Source organism: Apis cerana, linkage group LG1 (assembly GCF_029169275.1).
Source record: "Apis cerana isolate GH-2021 linkage group LG1, AcerK_1.0, whole genome shotgun sequence".
NCBI classification, from domain to species: domain Eukaryota; kingdom Metazoa; phylum Arthropoda; class Insecta; order Hymenoptera; family Apidae; genus Apis; species Apis cerana.
The window spans coordinates 10,618,838-10,639,011 of NC_083852.1; the positions used below are offsets into that span (position 1 = coordinate 10,618,838).

A 20,174-nucleotide genomic window follows, 5' to 3' on the forward strand; every position below is an offset into this window, starting at 1 on the left:
ATATAAAAATAATTTCATACTGCAGATTTATCATATATTTTAATTCATAAAGACAGCACTAGCTAAATTAATTTAATAAAGAAATTTCTTTTTTTCAAGTTTTATAAAATTTTTTTTAGAATTTCTCGGATTACAAACTAAAACAGAAAATAACTTTACATATACATATATAAAAAAAATATAGTATTGTATATATAGTATATAGTAATATTATGATATTTTATAATTATATTTAATCATCATGCATAAATATATTTTCAATGTTTCAAATTATATATATATATATATATATATATATATAACATATATATATATACATATATATGTTTTATATTTGTATGAGTATAGCACAAACAAGAATTGAAGTAATAACGAGTTAGTGTTATAAGCCGGGTCAACATGGAACCCGTGATTAAACGTCAATGTATAGTGCTTCGCTGTTTTCCTTCCTAGAAGTTTTTACAAATGACACAGAATAATGAAGCGCTCGAAGATCCGGATGATAAAAGTTTTTATATTTCTGTTGATCTTCCAACTAAAACAGAGCGCAGTATGCAATGAAAGTTTTAGGATAGACAGGGATATACCTAATCCAATGGAAAACAAAAATGTTGAAACAGTAAAAAAAGATAACGCACATAATTCTTTAGATGGAGAAATATACCAACAAAATGCAGTATTATCTGGTGGCACAACGATACTAGAGAATAATAGAACGGTTGATAATATAACCTCAAAACAAACAGATGATAATAAAACTGCACATGCCACAGAAACGCGAAAAGAGGTTGGTATTTGAAATTTGATTAAAAAAAAAATTAAGATTTCTTTGGAGTGATATTTTTTTAGTTTCTATTATTCTTTTTTGAATTTGCAGTATATCTAACCAAAATGGGTTTGATTTCATATACCTAGACATTAACAATTATTACAAAAGCTCTACTATATCATTAATAATGTGAATTTTCAACAGCATGTGGGTGAAGGACATGCAACTTCTTTAAATGCTGGAGCTCTGAAGCGTGGTTTTTATGTGTTTGTGGGGCTAAGTGTTCTTGTCTTGGCCTATATCGTGTTCCGTAGCTTTAGGTATTTAGTATTTATATTAAATTTTATTTATTTAACAATAGACAGTTTTAAAGTTAACCATACATGTTTTAAAGTTAATATTAGCATTTTTAAATTAAAATAAAAATTTAATTTTTGATTAAATTTTTCTTTATATTATAGGTTAAATAAAACACGTGCCCAAATGGTCAGAAAATATGGTGTTCTTGCACATAGACAAGATGTTGAGATGCGACCATTACCATTGGATGAGGAGGATGATGAAGATACTACTGTTTTTGATGCTAGTAATGTTTTAACAAATAATGTTCAACATCAAAATTTATGAAAATAAATAACATAAGATATATTAATTATATTGTCACAAATTTTAAGTTATATAAAAATTATAAATATTTTTTCAAAATATGGTGGTATTTAAAAATCAAAATAAACATCACAACTTTTGTTATATATCACACAAAATTGTTTGCTTGATTTTATGAAATTTTAATATCAAATATGCAAAATATTTAAAGATGTGTTCGTCTTTAAAAATTATATTTCTGGTAATATTATATATTTTATTATATAAATGAAAATGAAAATGAAACGATCTTATGAAACTTTTTTGATTTTTTAATTTAAGTAAGTGATAAGAAAAAAATTTTAAATACCTATTAAACAAATGAATAATGGGTATTCTACTATCTATATCTACTCTTATACAAATTATATTTTACTTAAACTGTGTTGTTATAATTGAAATTATACAAATACAGATTGTCTCTATTTTATTTAATGCTACATTTAATAAATGTTATGTATAAAATGCATTTATTTTTTTATAATTATAAAAATCCGTTTTGAACACCATGTACAATAACAGAAGCTAATCTGAGCCTTCCATCTTTTGATTTAATATTAGACAATGTCCATATATTAGCTATATCTATATCTTCTTCATTATTTATATTATTATTTGTAACATCTAATTCAAATGCTTCTGACGGATCCAATAGACTCATTGGGATTAGTTCCATTGCATATATTATACCAAATATAAATTTTTTTTTTACCTATAATTATTTGATTTATTAAACAATTATGATGAGTTATAATTATTAAAAATTTGGTGTATGATAATTTAATTTTATTTACCTCATTCATAAATGTATCCCATGAATATACTTTTTCAGGATTTGAACCAAGCAAATGAATGGCATTAGCCAATTCATCATAATAAAATTTTAATAATATATTGAAATTTTCATACCAAATAGATCTTTCAGTGCAAACATAAATAAAAGGTGAAACATCTAAAACTGGACTAGTACATCTTGCTAATTGAAAATCAAGCATTACAACTTTCCTTTGAGTTGTTTTATTAATCATATAATTTGGAATCCACGAATCACCTTGAGTAATAACAGATGTTGAATGATATTTACGATTACATAAATCAATTCCTTTTTGATATAAATCATTGGGTTTATAAGAATTGAATTTTTGTTCTGCTTGACTACCAGGATATTCCATAGCCAAAGCATTTTTACTAATATCTATCAGTCGTTTCTAGAGATATGTAAAATTAATAAATTTATATTCTTTAATATAATATATAATATTTAATATCTAAATTGATAATTTTTATTAGTCTTACATGAAAATTTTTATACCAATTCCAATGTTTATAACTAAAATATGTTTCATTTACATGCTCTATAATTTCCATAAATGTCTCTTTTTTTTGATCTTTTAATGCAAAAGAAATTGCATGAAATTTTGCTAAAGCTCTTAAAATTATCATGCACAGATCTTTATCAAAACAGGTTCGTCGATCTACTGTTTTGTATCCTGAAGCACTAATATCTTCCAATGCTATGTAATCATTGTCACCATCACTAATAGAAGAATAATGGCGTGGAATACACAATAATTGAAGTTGATTTTTTTCTTTCAAAAACTCTTCAAATTTTGGAACTATCTAGAAACTCTATGAAATTAAAAAAAGAAAAAGCTTATATATTAAATTGTAATTATAATGAAACAATTTTTTACCTTTGTATAAAATGCAATTTCATTGCGAAAAAATTCTGGACTTCTATATGCATTTCTTCTACTTATATTTGTTGGTAAAGATTTGACCACCAAATTAAGTTCTACTTCCTTTCCTTCAATAGCACTAGTTACTTTAACTTTATTAATAATTGACAAATAATTGTCTCCTTTAAGATTTGGTGAAAAAAAATCCCAACTTAATATATTTACTGTTTTTCCATTATGTATAATATGCAATATATTTTTTAATGTTTCTTCAGTAAAATAAGTACTTATTTCTTTTAATTTTGCATAATTCTTATTGATTATATTTGCCATAATTTTTTAATTACTAGAAAAAATAATTTTTTCCATTTTTTTTATATAAATAAACTGTATTTTATATTTAATATCATAATCTATAAAATTATACACAATTACTTATCAAGATTTTACTTATCAATATATTTACCTGTTATCTGAAATTGATCTTGCAATATCTTATCACAAGTATACTTATATTTTCTATTATTAATAAAAATTTTATAATTTTTTATTGCATTATAATATAAAATATAATTATAAATATAAAATCCTATTTATAAAATAACATATAGTATGATATATCATATATTCTCTGAAACTTTCTCTGAGAAGAAAGCCACTAATAGTAATAATAAAAATTTTACTAGAAATTATTGATTATGAACAATTAATGAAATTTAAATCTCTTAAAATAAATATATTTACATTATATGATAAATTCCATCTTGATATTAAAAATTAATAAATTAAGAAATATATGTCATCTTTTTCTAGTATTAAATATTTTTTATATGCTTTTATATATAAGTATATATTCAGATTAGAAAAATTACAAGTTAAAAATTATTTCTTAAAAAATTATATTGCAAAAATTTTGTAAAATAACAAAAATGATTAAATATTTTTTTAATAAGTATTAATATGTAATAATTTATTAAATTTAATTTATAGTTTTTGCTAGCTTCTGTAATTTGCACAATTCTATACTAATATTTACTCACAAGATATATAATTTATAATACGATGATTTATAAGTTACAATACAAAAATAATTTATATAATTTTATATTTTGAAAACCAATTTTACCGCCTTTTCGTTTTGAAAATATGAATTTATCTCACAAATACAATTTATAAATAATGATTAGTGTGAAAATAGGAGTAATAACTTAAAATTCCTATCTGGTTAATTGTTATTTAAAGTATATTCAACACATATTATATATATAATATAATATTGCATATAATATTATATTATATATATATGATATATATAATATATATATAATATATTATATTATATATATATATATAATATATAAAAAAAGAAAAAAATATAAATATATGCATTTTTATATTATATTTTTTACGAATATATAATATTAAATGTATTAATATCGTATATAGTATTTAGTTTGTTTAGTTTTATAGTTAGTGAATTTCTAATTCACGCAATGTTACTAAAGTTTTGTAACTTTATAGGTAAATCTTATACTATATATTTATTTCATTAACTTATCTTAATATTTTTTTAAATAAATGTATTATATAAATAATTATTATATAAATAATTAATTTATAAATTATATATATATTATATATATATATATATATATAATTTAAAATTTTGTAAAATAATTTTCTGAAAATGTTAAGTGGTATCACTGAATAATGAATAAAATTAAATATATTTGTCATGATATAGTATATTTATATATTGATAAAATTTTACACTTTATGTTGCAATTTCATTTATTATATTATAGAAATTCATTTTATAACTTAATTCATCCTTATTGTAATAATATTAATAGCATATTAGTCATTTTGTCAGTGCAAGTTTATGCACCTTTGATTTAGAATAAATTTTTTTTAATAAATCATACTATATATATGAAATAATCCATAATAAATATTTTACTATATAAAAAATATAACGTGATTCAATAATTAAATTGTATTTGATGATATTATCATATTGGATTATAAAATAAATTATTTTTAAAAAATTGCTTAAGTTACATATTTTGGGATATGGCGCATGCGTCTACGAAACTTATTGGATAATTGTAGAGGACATATGTGAGTAGTCTACCGGAGTGCGAAAAGGAGGGATCGAGAATTGAGAAAGTAAGAAAGACATAGAAAATTAAGCAGAAGATAGTGGCAGCCATTTTAACTGACACTGTTGTTTCTGCGGTCTGTGGTGCTAATTATTGTTTTTTAATAATTTCAAGTCGATTGAGTAACAAAAAAGAATCAGTACTATATAGGATTGTGTTATTCTGTGCACACCAAGATAAAAACGGTGCGAGATAACGATAAAAAAATTCAGACGTCAATGATACAGTGTAGCTCGAAGTGACGAGTGCATGTGTAAATGATCGCAGAAAGTAGTGGGGCTTGATCGTAGTTGGCTGAGTGGACAGCCGAAAAGGAGGAGCTGCCGGAAAGGTTGTTACAAGCGACAGCGACGGCGACGGTGGCGACGGTGACGACAACGACAACGGTGGCTACGATACGACGGCGACAACGATCGCGAAAACAAAGCTACGGCAGCCCTGCCTAGGCAGTGTTATTTTGCAGTTTCTTTCTTAGAAACCTTCTTCAAAAAGAATCGTTATTATTGCAAAGTGCACACAGTCACGCGCCACCGCGTACATCAGCGCCACGAGATGGAGAGACGAGCTGCTTTTGTGCTGCTGGGAATGCTATATTTAGCGGGCACCCTCGTCACGGTCCAGGCAGGTGAGACTTATCCTTTCTTTCGGATTATCTACTATTCGATCATTCATTTATTCGTATTTCATTCTTTATTATATCATTTATATTATTATATCATTTATTATATAGCATTCATTGTATTGTCAAATTGTATATGATTCTTTGTTCAGGCTATTTTTTCCATAAAAAAAAATATTTAAAATTCTTTCTTTTAATTAAATATGCAAAAAATCTTCATATTTTTTATAGATACTGATTTATAATATGATCATAATAAATTAATATAAAAGAATTGATATTACGATTGAATACCAAGATGTCAATCGGATTTTATTTCTGAGATAAATGAGATAATTACTGCCTAATTTTTTTTTATTTCTTTGAAAGTTTTTAAAGATATTTTTATGTAATATTTATATAATATTTATAATTAAAAATATATATAATATTTATAATTAAAAATTGATTGTAATTCAAGAAATTTAATCATCACTAGTAATGACGTAGATATCACATAGTATCTGAAATCTTTATTGTAGATGTGCTAATTGGAAACAAGGTTATTTTTATTAAATTTTTTAATATTATATAAAAGAATAATGTGTGTTTGCGTGCGTGTCATGTATATGTATTATACTATATATATATACATATGCTTCTATATACTCATACAAATATTACTCTTTTTATATATATGTAATATATTATATTTTATATATATTTTATATATATTATATATTATATTTTAAATTGAAAATGTTTTTTACATAATATAATTTTTTCGAATATTTCGCATTAATGCAAATGATATGTCTTGACAGATTATGAAATCTTATTTTTAATTTCGATTATACCATATTGCATTAGAAATATAAATATTTCAACAAAGTATCAATCTATTTTCAATTATTTTATTATTTTAATTATTTATTTAAATTGAATATTTATTAAATATATTTCTTAGATTATTTAAAACATTTTAAAATAAAAATGAAAATTTGATTTATGATCAAATTATTACTTAGATCCCATTATTATTATACATATTTATATACATTATGTATATAAATTTATAATTAATTCAAAAAATTCAAGCAAATCAAGTATGTTAAGCCATCATTTACTTCTATGTATAAGTCATTTCTGGAATCGTTTTAAGCTAAAGTTATAAATTTTTGTTCATATAAATTATTTTTAATTATTTGACAAAAATACAAAATTATATTATGATATGTTATTTTTTTTTATAATATAAAGTTTTTATATTATATTTATATTATAATCTCATTATATATATTTAATATATCGTTCGCATAAAAATTTGAACACGTGACTTTCGGATATAATTTTTTGATATATTTTTTATATTTTCTGAATTTTGACTTTCACGGTCATTCGAATTGCGCATTTTTAGTTATAATGCAAGACACTGGGATCACAACATTTGATGCTGCAGTTACATTCCAAGAGACGTACGCAAAGTACCCACGCCAAGCAACTTTTGTTGCGTAACAATTGACCCTATTTTACTAGTCCACCCAGAAAACTTTACTGAGTTTTAGCGATCGTTACACGGAAAATTTTTGTGTTCGCTCGATTATTATATAAATCAAAATTTTTAATCACAATAGTATTGTGAGTACTATATTGTCTATATTGTCTATAGTACTATATTGTCCGCAGATAAATATAATATATAAATTTCAACTATTATTTGTTGAATATTTTACTATACAATATAAAAAAATGAAGGAATTTCTTTCTTATAAAAAAATTAATAATTTTTAAAAAAATTTTATTTGAATCAATTATAATTAAAACTTTAAATTTTACTTTGAAGTCAAAAATATATTAATGTACATGAGTTGCGAAAATGTATAATGTGAAAAGATTTTAAATGTTTGTCAAAATAATAATATTTAGATTAGAATCTACAAATATAATTTTCATTTTGTCTCCATCTCATTTTGATACTGAAAGTTATGGTTTATAACATAAAATTAAAAAAATCTTTTATAAGTTATCATATTTGTATTTATATTAGAGTTTGTAAAATAATTTTGTAAAGATATATTTTCCTTGTTTATATTTTTAGTCGCATACGTTGTTTATTGAAAAGTAAACTTAACCTCTACATTCTAGCGCCGTGAATGTTTTATCCGCTCAATTTTGCCATTATTTGCAAACCAGACAAGAATAATGTTTACATTTAACCCTGGGAGCATGCATCTATTTTTGATGCATCTTTAGTGTGTATATATATATATATATATATATATATATGTATATATATATATATATATATACCATAGAATAGTGCAACACCATTACAATTTTCATTATTATATTTTATAAATATTTTATAAAAAATTGAAAATTTGTATGCAAATCTATTTCACATCAAAATTGATTATTTTTATTTTGAAATTTTTTTTAAAATGAGTGAATTACATATTTTTTATATTTGTATATTATTCGTGATTATCGAAAATGAGTACGCTAATCGATAGCTATATATATAGTTTTTTATCGAGTTCTATATCTTATCTACAATGTAAAGAAATAAGAGCTTCATATTCTTCAACCAATTGTTTTCTTATATGTTATAGATTTCACAGATTAAATGTAAAGCAATAAAATATTTTGTGATTATAAATTCGCAACACTATAATATAATTTATAGATCATATATTTATTCATATTAATGTGAAAAATTTCTGTTAAAATATAATTTTTTTTTGCAGTAAATTTATTTCATTCTAAATTTGTAATTCAACACTGTTGTTCACAAATTCACTTATAAGATATCTATACTATTAACGAAAAATTCACGAATTTATTAATTACTTTCTTTATGAATATTTTTTCGTTAATTCTGAAATATTTATATTTATATAAACAGCAAGACTACTAATAACTTTATAGTAATCTTTATTTCAGTAACTAGGTCAATTCTTTTAGTTTACATTTTGTAATATGTCGTTTATACGATAAATTATTTTATACATTACCAAATACATTACATACTTTCATTAGGATATCTTTAGTTTATTACATAACTATTATTACCACCAAACCGATTAAAAACTTTTATCCGTCTTTTAGTATTCTAGGTCTAGGTTAGATCTAGGTTAAAACTTGCTTTAAATGATTTCAACTATCGATACAGGTAACGAGCATGTAATCCCTAGAAATTGATACTTTTACTAAAAGTTTTACGTGAATTTATTGATGTTGTTAAACTCAATAGCGATAAAAGTATATGGATTTTTATAAATATCATTAATTTTAATAAATATCATAAATTAATTTTTTACTTTCTTATATCTTCTTCTTTAATTTTTTCTGAGAAAAATTCTTTAAGTCATTATAGTGCCATTTGTCAGATATGTTTTATTTTTGTTAAAAATATTTTTATTTTTTTATTAAAAAAATTTTCTATCAATTTATTATCAATTTCTTATAATTTTTTCAATAATTTTCCAATCATATTAATTTATTATAATTAACGATTGACAATATACGTTTTTGTATGAAATGTAACGAACCATTTTAATGAATCATATTCTTAACCGATGCTCGACTTTTGTTACTGCTGCAAATATCTCTATGATATGTACTGATTCGTAGATACTGTTATAGCGTATTTATAATTTTACCGATTCGTCATCGAAACGCTAAGTCATGTGACCTTCGCGTATAAGCATTACTTTGATCATTCTTTGAAAATCGAATAAACTTATCCAATTAATTTGAAATACCATTAATTATGCGTAAATTTTTCGATCATTTATTTTACCATATTTTTATTTAAAATAAATCATTAATTTGAAATGTTAATTAATTATTTATAGAATTAATACAGGTTAAGATTAATTACGTATGAATAAAAAATTGAAAGAGTGAGTACATTCAACCGATGATTCAAGTAGAATTTTTTTTGTGTAACGTTGAATCATTGTAGAATCCTTATGCATGCTGTCTTTATATGTCATTCATGTAATGTATGCCAATGCGGAGTCTTTTCGCAGCAGGCATCCTCCAGATTCCAATGGTATGTAGTTATATGTAATTTTCGAACTATAATTAGGTGCCAAAAAAAGTGTATCTTTCACGTAGCAAGCACGTGTGTTCAATCTTTTCATATTATTTCACGATAAATCTGTATTTTACAAAATAGAAATTCGATAAAATACTTGATCCGGAAGAATCGATCGAATCGAAAGGATGCACCGGTTCATTTATTTCTATTTAATTAATCTTAATATTTTGAATATTTTCGATATTCTAAATTTCAGTCTCTTCAATTTCATAGAATTATAGAATTTTATAGAACTAAAATGAATCATTTTATTGTTTCAAGCTTGTCTTAATATATTATATATGTGTAGTATATTTCCAAGAAAATTAGATATATAGACGAGTCTTCCGCATCATGGAAACTTGAGAAGAAAAAAAATAACTGAAGAAGGAATTTACCCAATCCTCGAAGATCGAATATATTTGGCACGTGACCGCGTTTACAATTCCAATGTTCTTTCTTCATACTATATATTTGAGATATACATTAACTGTGTAAATCATCGCATATATATCTTTGCCAATGCATGTATCTTATGGCTATGTATTTATTATCTCTCACTGATAATGACGTAAGTCAGGCATCTCTTACTGACATAGACATGCGTAACCACACGTAAATTAATCCAGGTTTTTTTTATCTTAAAATTGAACGAATTAAACAAAAAAACAACGTAAAAATTTAAAACTTTAGTTAGAACTTTTTGATTACAGTTAATTTTTCTTTTATACGTAATTAGTATGAATTCGCGATCAATGAGATATTATTTCCATAAATACAATGAGTTTTATTAGATTACAAATTATTTAAGTTAGTTATTAAAATTATAGCATTTATAAAAGAGACTTCAAAAATTCTTCTTTTTTGTGCTGTTGTGTGATAGAAAAAAAATGATATGATTGAAAAATTTTAATGAATCTTTCTATTATTTATATGTTAAAAAAATATTTTTATCAATTATTTAATTAATCTTTAGTATAATATATATAGTAAGTAGATATAATATTAAGTTTTTACGTTTTGACTGTTTTTGTTCGTTAATTATCGGTCTTTGTGATACTTGATATGATCTTTAAATGTTGTTCCGTTTACATTAAGATAACATCTAAATTCGAGGATAAAAAGAACTAAAAAAAAAAAATCACTTAAATAACTCGTGTACGTCATTGAGCATTAGTATGTTAAATAAAACATGATAACATCATGGAATATAATCTTTAACTTAAATTTAGAAATGTTTGTTGGTTTCGTTGATTCTCGTTAGTTTTCTATTAATTTTAAAACAATATAGATCGAAAGTCTTTCTTATGTGATTATCGTACAGACTATAAAATATTCATCGATATTACTTATCTTATATAATAAATTTCAAATTGTAATAATTTAATATATTTATTCTATAAATTATATATTTTAGACGAATTTTTAATCTTCCTTTTTGTATATTTCGTTGATGATTAATTTATTTAAATAATAATGATTAGATAACTAAGAAATAAGTATCCATCTTGAATTATTTACATATTTTTTTTATTTTTTGAATTATAAAATATAGAATAAAATTTCTCGATTCTTGAGTAATTTCATTTATTTATGTTAGCTTTATTGGAGCAGAAAACTTGCAATGTATTTCTATTGGAAAGTCTTTAACTCTACTCTCTCTTACATCAAGTTGATGAGTTTATCAGAAAGTGCAGTGACCGGTTTTCAAACGACCCATATTTGAAATTCATTTATCTTCTAAGTTTGCTAAAAGCAAGAATTAATAATACTGGAAAAATTGAATGGATACGGATATCTTGTAATATACAAATTCGATTCATAATAAACGTACCTATTTTAATTATTTGTTCTTTTTTATAAATATTTATATACATATATTTTACATAATTTTTGAAATTGAAAAAACTTTTACATAATTTTTATTTTAAATTTAAAATTCCTTTCTTAAACTTAAAATTAAAATCAATCGGTTATTTAATTTTTCGCAAATAATATATCTTTTCTCTGAATGAATTCAATTTCTACTTTATAACGGATAGAAATTTTTGATCTTTGGCATGGCATTAGAGTAGTCGAACGTATTTGCAAGCATTGGCTCTCTTAACTTTTGTGCTCCATCTCGTGTAATTCCAACTTGCCAAATTGCGTCCTACATCACGGGTGTTCCAATTTCTGCGTCCTCCATCGTGTTCTCTATATTTCTGCATAGTAAAATGTTTGAAGATTTTCGCGACATCTCTTCTTGTAGACATTCAATGGAACTCGATATCTCAGCCTGGACAAAAAATAATTCCGTATAGTTCCAGTTTGGTCCAGTTCGAGGTAGTTCGTTATATATATATATATATATATATATATAAAGTTATTTCCTTTTTTATTCTTGGAGTATTTTTATCTCAAATCAATTGTGTTCGCTTAGATTTATTTATAGTTAGAATAGGAAAGATAATTATATCAATAAATTTTTTTTCGTTTATTTAATAATATAAATATTAAGTATTCATTATCAATATTTGGATTTATTTTTGGAATGGAAAGCAGACTGAAATATTTATAAAATTTAGAAAAGATAATTTGAAAATGTAATTTTTAATAGAATTCTAAAGGTTATGTCTATAATGTGTTAATATTGTAATATTGATATGTTAATAATTTATTATTAACATATTAAAAATTGTTTTTCATTAATAGTACCAGACATAATTTTAAATTTGCTTCCAGTTTGGATCATAAACGAATGGTGAGCTATCAACCTTCTTTTCTAACCGCGCCTACATAGAATACACGATTCTACTATACATATAATTTTGATGTCTTAGGGTCATATGGCACGTGTTCGCTTCTGCTATCGATCTATTTTCCATCCTACTTGGCGTTCTAGTATACCTCCAACTTCGTAAATATAAAGTAGTTGGATTCGGTTCTTTATACATTTTATACATTTTCCCTATACGCTTTTTATTACTTGAAAATTTTATCTTTAATCTTTTTATAATCTCAAATTCTGAAATTTCTTAATTATAAATTTATAAAAATTTATTAAAATCAGTAGATTTCTTTAAAGATTTAAAAAATTCGTATTATCTTCTTTGTTAGTTTGTGTACATGAGGAATACATGTGTATTACTTAGTATATAGTAAGTTAAAAATAACTGCAGGAATGAAAGTTACTAGATTATTAAAATTACTAGTTATTTATTTTTAGAAAAATCATATTAATTGTAAATAATTAAACTGTAAACATTGATTCTTATATCTTTTCACCGATGTATTTTATAATAGCTTAATAGAGAAAGTAGAAGATAATAACTATTTTATAGGTCACTTCAATACGATGGTTATCACTTTTTTCCTCGAGCTTGCATGTATTATAATTTCATCTGGTCGAGTTGGTGTCTACGAGGACGACGGGGCGTTATAAAAGAATAAATCGCTAAAAATAAACAGGAATCGTTGAGCGTGTCTGTCCTCTACCTCGCGGAACCGGATCAACGTGTTCGTTACCGATGTTCCTTCACTCTTGCTGCGCGCCTTATTGTGATAGACTTTTTGGCGCCGGCCGGTTTCGATTCCTTTTCTGCGAGTCCAATTGACCAGAATTCTATTTTCTACTGGGAGTGAAAAAATTATACTCTCATTGAAGAATTTTTTCTCTTTTTTTCTTCGTTATGCAGCTCATTATTTTATATTCATTGTACTCTTTCAGAAATAAGAATAATTCTAAAAAAAAATAATTAGTATATCACTATACTACGACTAACCAAGATTCGATTTGTCAATTATTAGATTAAAAAAGTATATATTAATTGTCTGTAAAGAAAATTAATATAAACATCAGAAACATTATTATAAAAAAGATTTATTGTAATAATTATGAATTATGCCAAATATTATATTTAATAAGGAAATCTTTAATCAAAATTAAAAATCTTAAAATCAAATCCTGACCAATCATATGGTTTGCACCATATATTGTAAAACTTGTAACCTATTTTTTTATAGAAACCAGACATTTATACAAAATTATATATATATATGTGTGTAGTTGTTGTTCACCTCTTGATGTGTAATGTTCTTCCCAATTAAGTAACCTACACGGGAGCGTCGGTCGTGCACGAGAATCAACCTTGGTCAATCAAATGTAGCAACCTGAAGTCGGACGATTTGATTAGATGGACTAGGAACGGGCAATCGCTTGAGCCAGAGCTGGCAAGCGGTCAGCTGGTCGTCCAATCGCCAGTGGGCAGCGGAAGTAGCACCCTCCAGGCCATGCATGCCACAGATAACCATGAAGGGGATTATAAATGCACTCAGGACAGCGATGAGTCCTTTCATCTGTGGATATATTACGGTTCGTATATTGATTTCCCTTGACAGATTTCATTACTTTTATGCTCTTTGCTTATATACAGTACTACAGGCTACAGGTATAAGCGTTCGGATGTCTGCCAACTTCAGCGTCCATTGTTATTCCCACCCAATTCTTGAAACTGAGGTCACCGAGCGTTGTCATGTTAAATCGTTATTGCATGTTGTGTTTGCATCGAGTATCAATAATCCATTCATATTCTTTTTTTTTTTTTTGTTTATATTTTTGGATTATTTGCTTATATGATACAAGCGTTCAAATATTGTTTCGGACTATGAACGTTTAAATGTAGTTAGTACTGTATTTGTTTGCTTATATGTTTGTTTGCTTGATCTTATTGTATTTATGTATTTATGTGGTAATTATTTATTTTTATGTATTGATGTAAAAGATGTTTGTATAATTTCTATTTTATGATAATTTTTAAAGAATCTAAAATGTTATATGTTAAATTTTATAGATATCAGAAGTGTAATGAAAAATTATAATTAGAGAGATCTAAAATCAAGAGATTGATCCAAGAATCTATATCATTTAACGTAAAATACATTTTGATTCCTTAATTATTGTATAGGATTTTTGAATATTATTACATTTGATCATATATTGATGATAGATATAATTAATGAATTCATATTTGATATATATGATTATATATTAATTTATCTGACTTATTTAATAAGTATCATTTATTTCATCTGTTATTTATATGAATAATTATATATAGGTTGCTCCATTTCAATTATAATAAATGCATTTAGCTCTCTAATTATTTGTTATTCAAAAAAATGTATCAAAAGAAATTTGTTTCGAGGAGAAATTAATTTAATATAATTAAATTTTTTAGATAAATGATAAGAAAACATATGAAATCATTTTAAATGAGATTATACAATTTTTAATCAATCGATGTATTTCTCTCTTAAAAAAGTATTGTTAACTTATATAGAAAAATCATTGATTTAAAATATTTTAATTATTCATGCTTTTCTTGTTTTTCTTACGATAAATTTTACAAATTAAAATATTTTCTAGAAATATGATTGGCACATTAAAAATGATTCCGTGTAAAAAAATAATGTCGACTTTTATATATCTATGTATATTAAATTATTTCTCCCTTAAAGCAAAATAATTTTCTTTTTACACATTTTTTTAAACAATTCGGGAAACAAATGTATTTATAGATTAAAACAGACATATTGAATTATTCTTTTTCTTATAAGTTATAACACAATTTCAAGGAATTTTACAATCTTTTTTTTTTTTGTAAATATCTGAATTTCAAATATCTTCATTGCCTTAAATTTTCCTTGATTCAAATCGTAAGCAATTATGAAATTTCTTCGAATCTTTCTACCTAGAATCTTGTTATTAAGTATTATCGCTTGTTATCGATCGATGTCTATCATCTCTTAAAACATATGAAAGTTCAAAGTTCATCCTGAGAATGTGATTACACTAATGATATCTATTCATTGCTTGAGCTTCTAATTAAATGAAAATCATGAAAATAACTTGTGATACTCACTCTTTTCTCCATGTGTTATTCCACACAGTGAAAGTATTTGTAATTGTAGAGTTAGAATAACGCTCCATGCCATCTATTCTTTCGCTTTTGATGACGCATGATTTTCTCAACACTAATGTATATATTGTTGAGCAAATATAAATAACAATCAATTAGGATTACTTATCTATTCGCAGTTTGTATTATTGCTTATTAAATATTATTATTAATATTGTTATTGAATTGTGTGAATAGAAAAAGCAACTGTGATGAACATTTTGATTAAATATTGAATTTTTAACTGATCAAAAAAAATTAATTTCTGGTGATGAAATATGTACTGCTTATCTATTTTGAGAAAATATATAATAAAAACGTATCCCGTGATTCACGTTGCAATGGATTATCGCTGCTACTGTTTGTTGAAATTCTTATTATAGCCAGCCATATGTTCTTTTGCGAATAGAAATGCTTGAAAAAAATCTTGACTATATTATTTTATTCGTATATTGTAATCTGCCACTGTTATTATATTTGGGATTCATTATGTGCTCAATTGTGCCGCTTGTGAAATTAATTACGATTGCAGATTCTCGGAACTTGAAGCTCGTTAGAAGAATAAACGGAAAATCAGATTTATCTCTATGTCCTAGAAATCTCATGCTGATGAAGTTTTTGTTTGGTAATTTACAGAATTTTATAAAAAATCTTTCATAACGTATAAAATACGTTCAGAATGATTTTTTTTTATTCTTTGTTTTCATATGATTTTTTTTCCTTTTTATTCCATTAGATTTTTACAAAATTTTTAAGATTAATTAACTTTATTATCGAATAGTTATATTTTATAAATGTTATATTAAATAAATATATAAATGAAAGATACAATAATGTAATTTATCTATAGAAATAATACAACTCTTACATTGGTTTTTTTATCTTTTTAAAAGATAACTACGGCCTACTCTTCTGATAAGGATGATATTAAAGATAAGAAATGTTAGAAATCGTAAATAGTATGAAAATTATATGATAAAATATGTTGTATCGTATAACGTATAATTTATATGTGTATTTTAAAATTATGAATTCCATATTGAAATCATAAAACAAATCTCAAATTTTATCTTAAAAACAAAAATTGTATAATTAATAAGTTTGTGAAGTGATAGCATTAGCATTTAGAAATTTGAATAATACTCTTTTACCATGTAAAGAATAATAATGAACAAGTATTAAGTAAAAAATGATTTTGAATTTTCTTTGATACAGATCTCAAGATAAAAGTATTTGCACCCACGGATGTTCCGTTGGCATTAGAATGTGCAAATAAAAGCGCAGGAGAGAAGTTACTATGGTATAAAGAAAGAGTTTTGATCCATACAGCATTAGCTGGTAACGAGGACTTAATAAAACTAGATAATGAAACAGGCGTTTTGGAACTTCTGAAAACCTCAGATGTGTTGTACGGAAATTATACTTGCAAAGGAACCAATTCTTCTACAGAATACAGGATCGTACGTAAGTATCTTTTTAAAATACTTCTAAAAATATTAAAATTTTCAGAATAAAACTATTTTCTTTTATACATTTTATTCTGCTTTTGCATCAACAATTAACAATTTTAATTTTAACAAATTAACATTCTAACATTTTTTAATACAATCATTTATTTCAATTCAATTTCTTTTTTTAATTTATCAATTTTAAAAATGTTTGTTTACTGCTTGCAGCAAGACCCACGGCATACATGCCTGATTCAACAAGCGTAGTAGAAGGAGAAAAACTGCATTTAACTTGTGCTGGTAAGCAAAATCCTGGTATCAAAGTATCATGGAAGTTTGGGGACCAGAATTACACGCGTAGCATGGGCCGCGTTAAACTTGGATGGGACCATGAAAGAAATATATATGGCGCTATCTTAATGGTTGACAACATCGAGATGAACGATCGTGGCAATGTTTACTGCAGGGTATCTTATAATTGGTCTGATACTGCAGAAAATCACATGGCAGAGGCGCATACATTCCTCAGGGTCAAAGACAAGCTCGCCGCACTCTGGCCCTTTTTAGGCATTTGCGCGGAGGTTGTTATTTTGTGCGCCATTATTTTAGTTTATGAAAAAAAGCGAAACAAGGCTGAACTCGAGGAGTCCGATACCGATCAAAGCCCCGACACGTATGTATATTTCTTCATTCCTAATTTTCATATAAAAATTATTTTCAGGTTTAAATTTATAAACTATCTGAAATTTAAACTCTATAGAGGACCGAGTAGAAGAGATGATAGATTGGAGTATTATATTCCATTGCACGGGCCTCTCCCACCCTCTGAACTTCCTGTCGATCCCCCTGTTACACCATCAAAACCAGAATTCCCAGGTCACAGGGCCATCCAACAATTGCTCTTTTCCAAAGAATCACGCCGTTCATCTGCACCTGCGCGGTTGAGTCTGTCCCGCTATTGCTTTAAATCTTTCCCTCTGAAGTCGTGCCGTCGCTTTCAGCTATATTGGCGCTTATCCAAAAGAGAATACTGTGAAAGTAAAGAAATACGAACTTAAAGTTTTATTTTTGAAGAATAAAAAGTATACGATTCGATTGCCATTTCAAATTATATGCAAATCATTTCATAAATAGGTGGTTAAATATTTAGGTTAGGTTTAGAATCGCGGAATTGCTTTTATAAATAATACTTTCAATATAAATAATCTAATTATACATTTCTTTGTAGATCATTATTATTACAATTAATTTGATAATTCGGATAATATTCAATGATATAGATCTCTGAAGACACATGACAAAAAAATTTTTATTACTTTAGTTTATTAGATATATAATATTATGTATCAAATGTTCATCATATATAATTGTATCATATTACAAAAATTAAGATGAAGTTATGAATTTTTCGAATTTTTTTTATCATGCCACCTATATTTGAAACATCTTGTATATATAATAACACCATTTATTGATTACTACACTGTGTCTGACTGTGCGTGACTCATTCTCGTAACCAGTCACCTTCGAACAGTATTGATCTTATTTAATAATTGTTTTTATTTCATTCCGCAGCAAGCCAACACCAAACAAAGACTCCGACGTTAGACAAAGAAAGTGAAGAAGTGGATAATAAGCAGCGAATGAATGAGAGCGATGCAGGATAGCTGAATCAATGTGGGGAAATAATCGTGTGGCATCTGCCGAAGTGACAATATAGATAACTGTTACAAGAAAGAGAAATAGCGAAATAGAACAAAAACAATAAAGAAACAAACAATTCCGAAACGAGAGAAAGACATCGAAGCGGAAACATGAATATAACAGTAAGAAAAAGTAGTAGGAAAAGAAACGATATGTTCTAAGTGAATAGGCTAAGCTCAGGAAGTGAGATCCCCGGCCCTCGTCATTCGAGTGCATACCTGAATGGAAACAAAAAGGCTTGTCTATGCACAGAAAATGTTAGCGTGCGCGGAATTATAATTTACTAACAGATTTAAATTAAGCCTTACTATCGTGTTCACTCCATTTATCAAATGTTCGTCTGTCCGTACTCTCTTACTACACTGCTTTGATCGATGAAGAAGCTAAAAAAAAAAAAGATAAAAAAAAGATAAAAAAAAAGTCAGAGAAAGAAAAAACAAATGTGCTATTGATCTTACGCGTTGTATGTATCTATAAAAAAAAATGAGTGTGCACGAGAGCGTAAAAAAGTTGGAATGTAGAAAAAGAAAAAAAAAAGAAAGATTAGAAAAAAGAAAAGAGAGACAGAGAGAAGATAAAAAGGGCGTGGAAGATAAGCTTTAAGTGTGTATGCGTGTATCTGAGCGTGCTTGCATACGCTTGAATGAAAGAATGCGATAGTGACGAAAAAAAACTAGTCGGAACTGTACATACTCGCCAAAAGTATAAGTGCATGAAGAAGAAACAAAAATTTGTTTTTGTTATATTTCCTGTTTGTAAACACGCAATCCATATATATATTATATATAATGCGCATTTATTCGTAAGATTTATTCTAAGGAAGTATTTTTTTTTCTCAACTTTTCAGGGGTAAAATATAAATTTATTATTTTATTTACGCTTTCTGGCGGGTATGTCCAGTACGTGATTCAGAGCATGTAGATTCTTGTTTCTCATACTTCGCATCACTATGTGACGGAAGAAAAGAAAAAGAATTTTACAGTAGGACCGAAAATATGTGCTCGATACTAGTTATATAATAATAGGATCAAGGAAGGCAATGCGTGCTATAATTGGCTTCCGAATACACGACTTTCAAAGGTATATTAAAAAAGCTTACCTGGTGGCGTCGCCTTATTATTATTATTATTATTATTATTATTAATT

The 20,174-nt window shown here is 25.6% G+C and overlaps 3 protein-coding genes and 1 long non-coding RNA gene across 9 annotated transcripts; 2 read left to right on the forward strand and 2 right to left on the reverse strand.

Moving 5' to 3' along the window:
• The first annotated feature begins 335 nt into the window (after positions 1-335).
• LOC108001854 (uncharacterized) lies at positions 336-1,883 on the forward strand. Its single transcript, XM_017063113.3, has 3 exons — positions 336-787; positions 974-1,089; positions 1,231-1,883. The coding sequence occupies exons 1-3, from the start codon at positions 479-481 to the stop codon at positions 1,394-1,396; spliced, it is 591 nt and encodes a 196-aa protein (XP_016918602.1). The 5' UTR covers positions 336-478; the 3' UTR covers positions 1,397-1,883.
• On the reverse strand, positions 1,825-4,326 carry LOC108001853 (uncharacterized). Its single transcript, XM_017063112.3, has 5 exons — positions 3,560-4,326; positions 3,109-3,439; positions 2,711-3,034; positions 2,209-2,622; positions 1,825-2,126 (listed from the first exon to the last, which is right to left on the reverse strand). Exons 2-5 carry the CDS (start codon positions 3,424-3,426, stop codon positions 1,899-1,901), a joined length of 1,284 nt encoding a protein of 427 aa, XP_016918601.2. The 5' UTR covers positions 3,427-3,439; positions 3,560-4,326; the 3' UTR covers positions 1,825-1,898.
• A 235-nt stretch (positions 4,327-4,561) lies between these two features.
• On the forward strand, positions 4,562-19,586 carry LOC108001784 (basigin). 6 transcript variants are annotated; one of them, XM_062071530.1, is made up of 6 exons: positions 4,562-4,614; positions 5,151-5,880; positions 14,028-14,291; positions 17,092-17,340; positions 17,553-17,997; positions 18,900-19,061. In XM_062071530.1, exons 2-6 carry the CDS (start codon positions 5,808-5,810, stop codon positions 18,943-18,945), a joined length of 1,077 nt encoding a protein of 358 aa, XP_061927514.1. In that variant the 5' UTR covers positions 4,562-4,614; positions 5,151-5,807; the 3' UTR covers positions 18,946-19,061. The 6 variants fall into 6 exon arrangements, with proteins under 6 accessions (XP_061927514.1, XP_061927498.1, XP_016918464.1 ...); XM_062071514.1 differs by having other exon boundaries at positions 17,553-19,061; XM_017062975.3 differs by lacking the exon at positions 4,562-4,614 and having other exon boundaries at positions 4,825-5,880.
• LOC133665685 (uncharacterized) lies at positions 13,119-14,135 on the reverse strand. The gene is made up of 2 exons (XR_009828865.1): positions 13,997-14,135; positions 13,119-13,660 (listed from the first exon to the last, which is right to left on the reverse strand). It is a non-coding gene; the product is annotated as an uncharacterized LOC133665685 (long non-coding RNA).
• Positions 19,587-20,174: the final 588 nt, after the last annotated feature.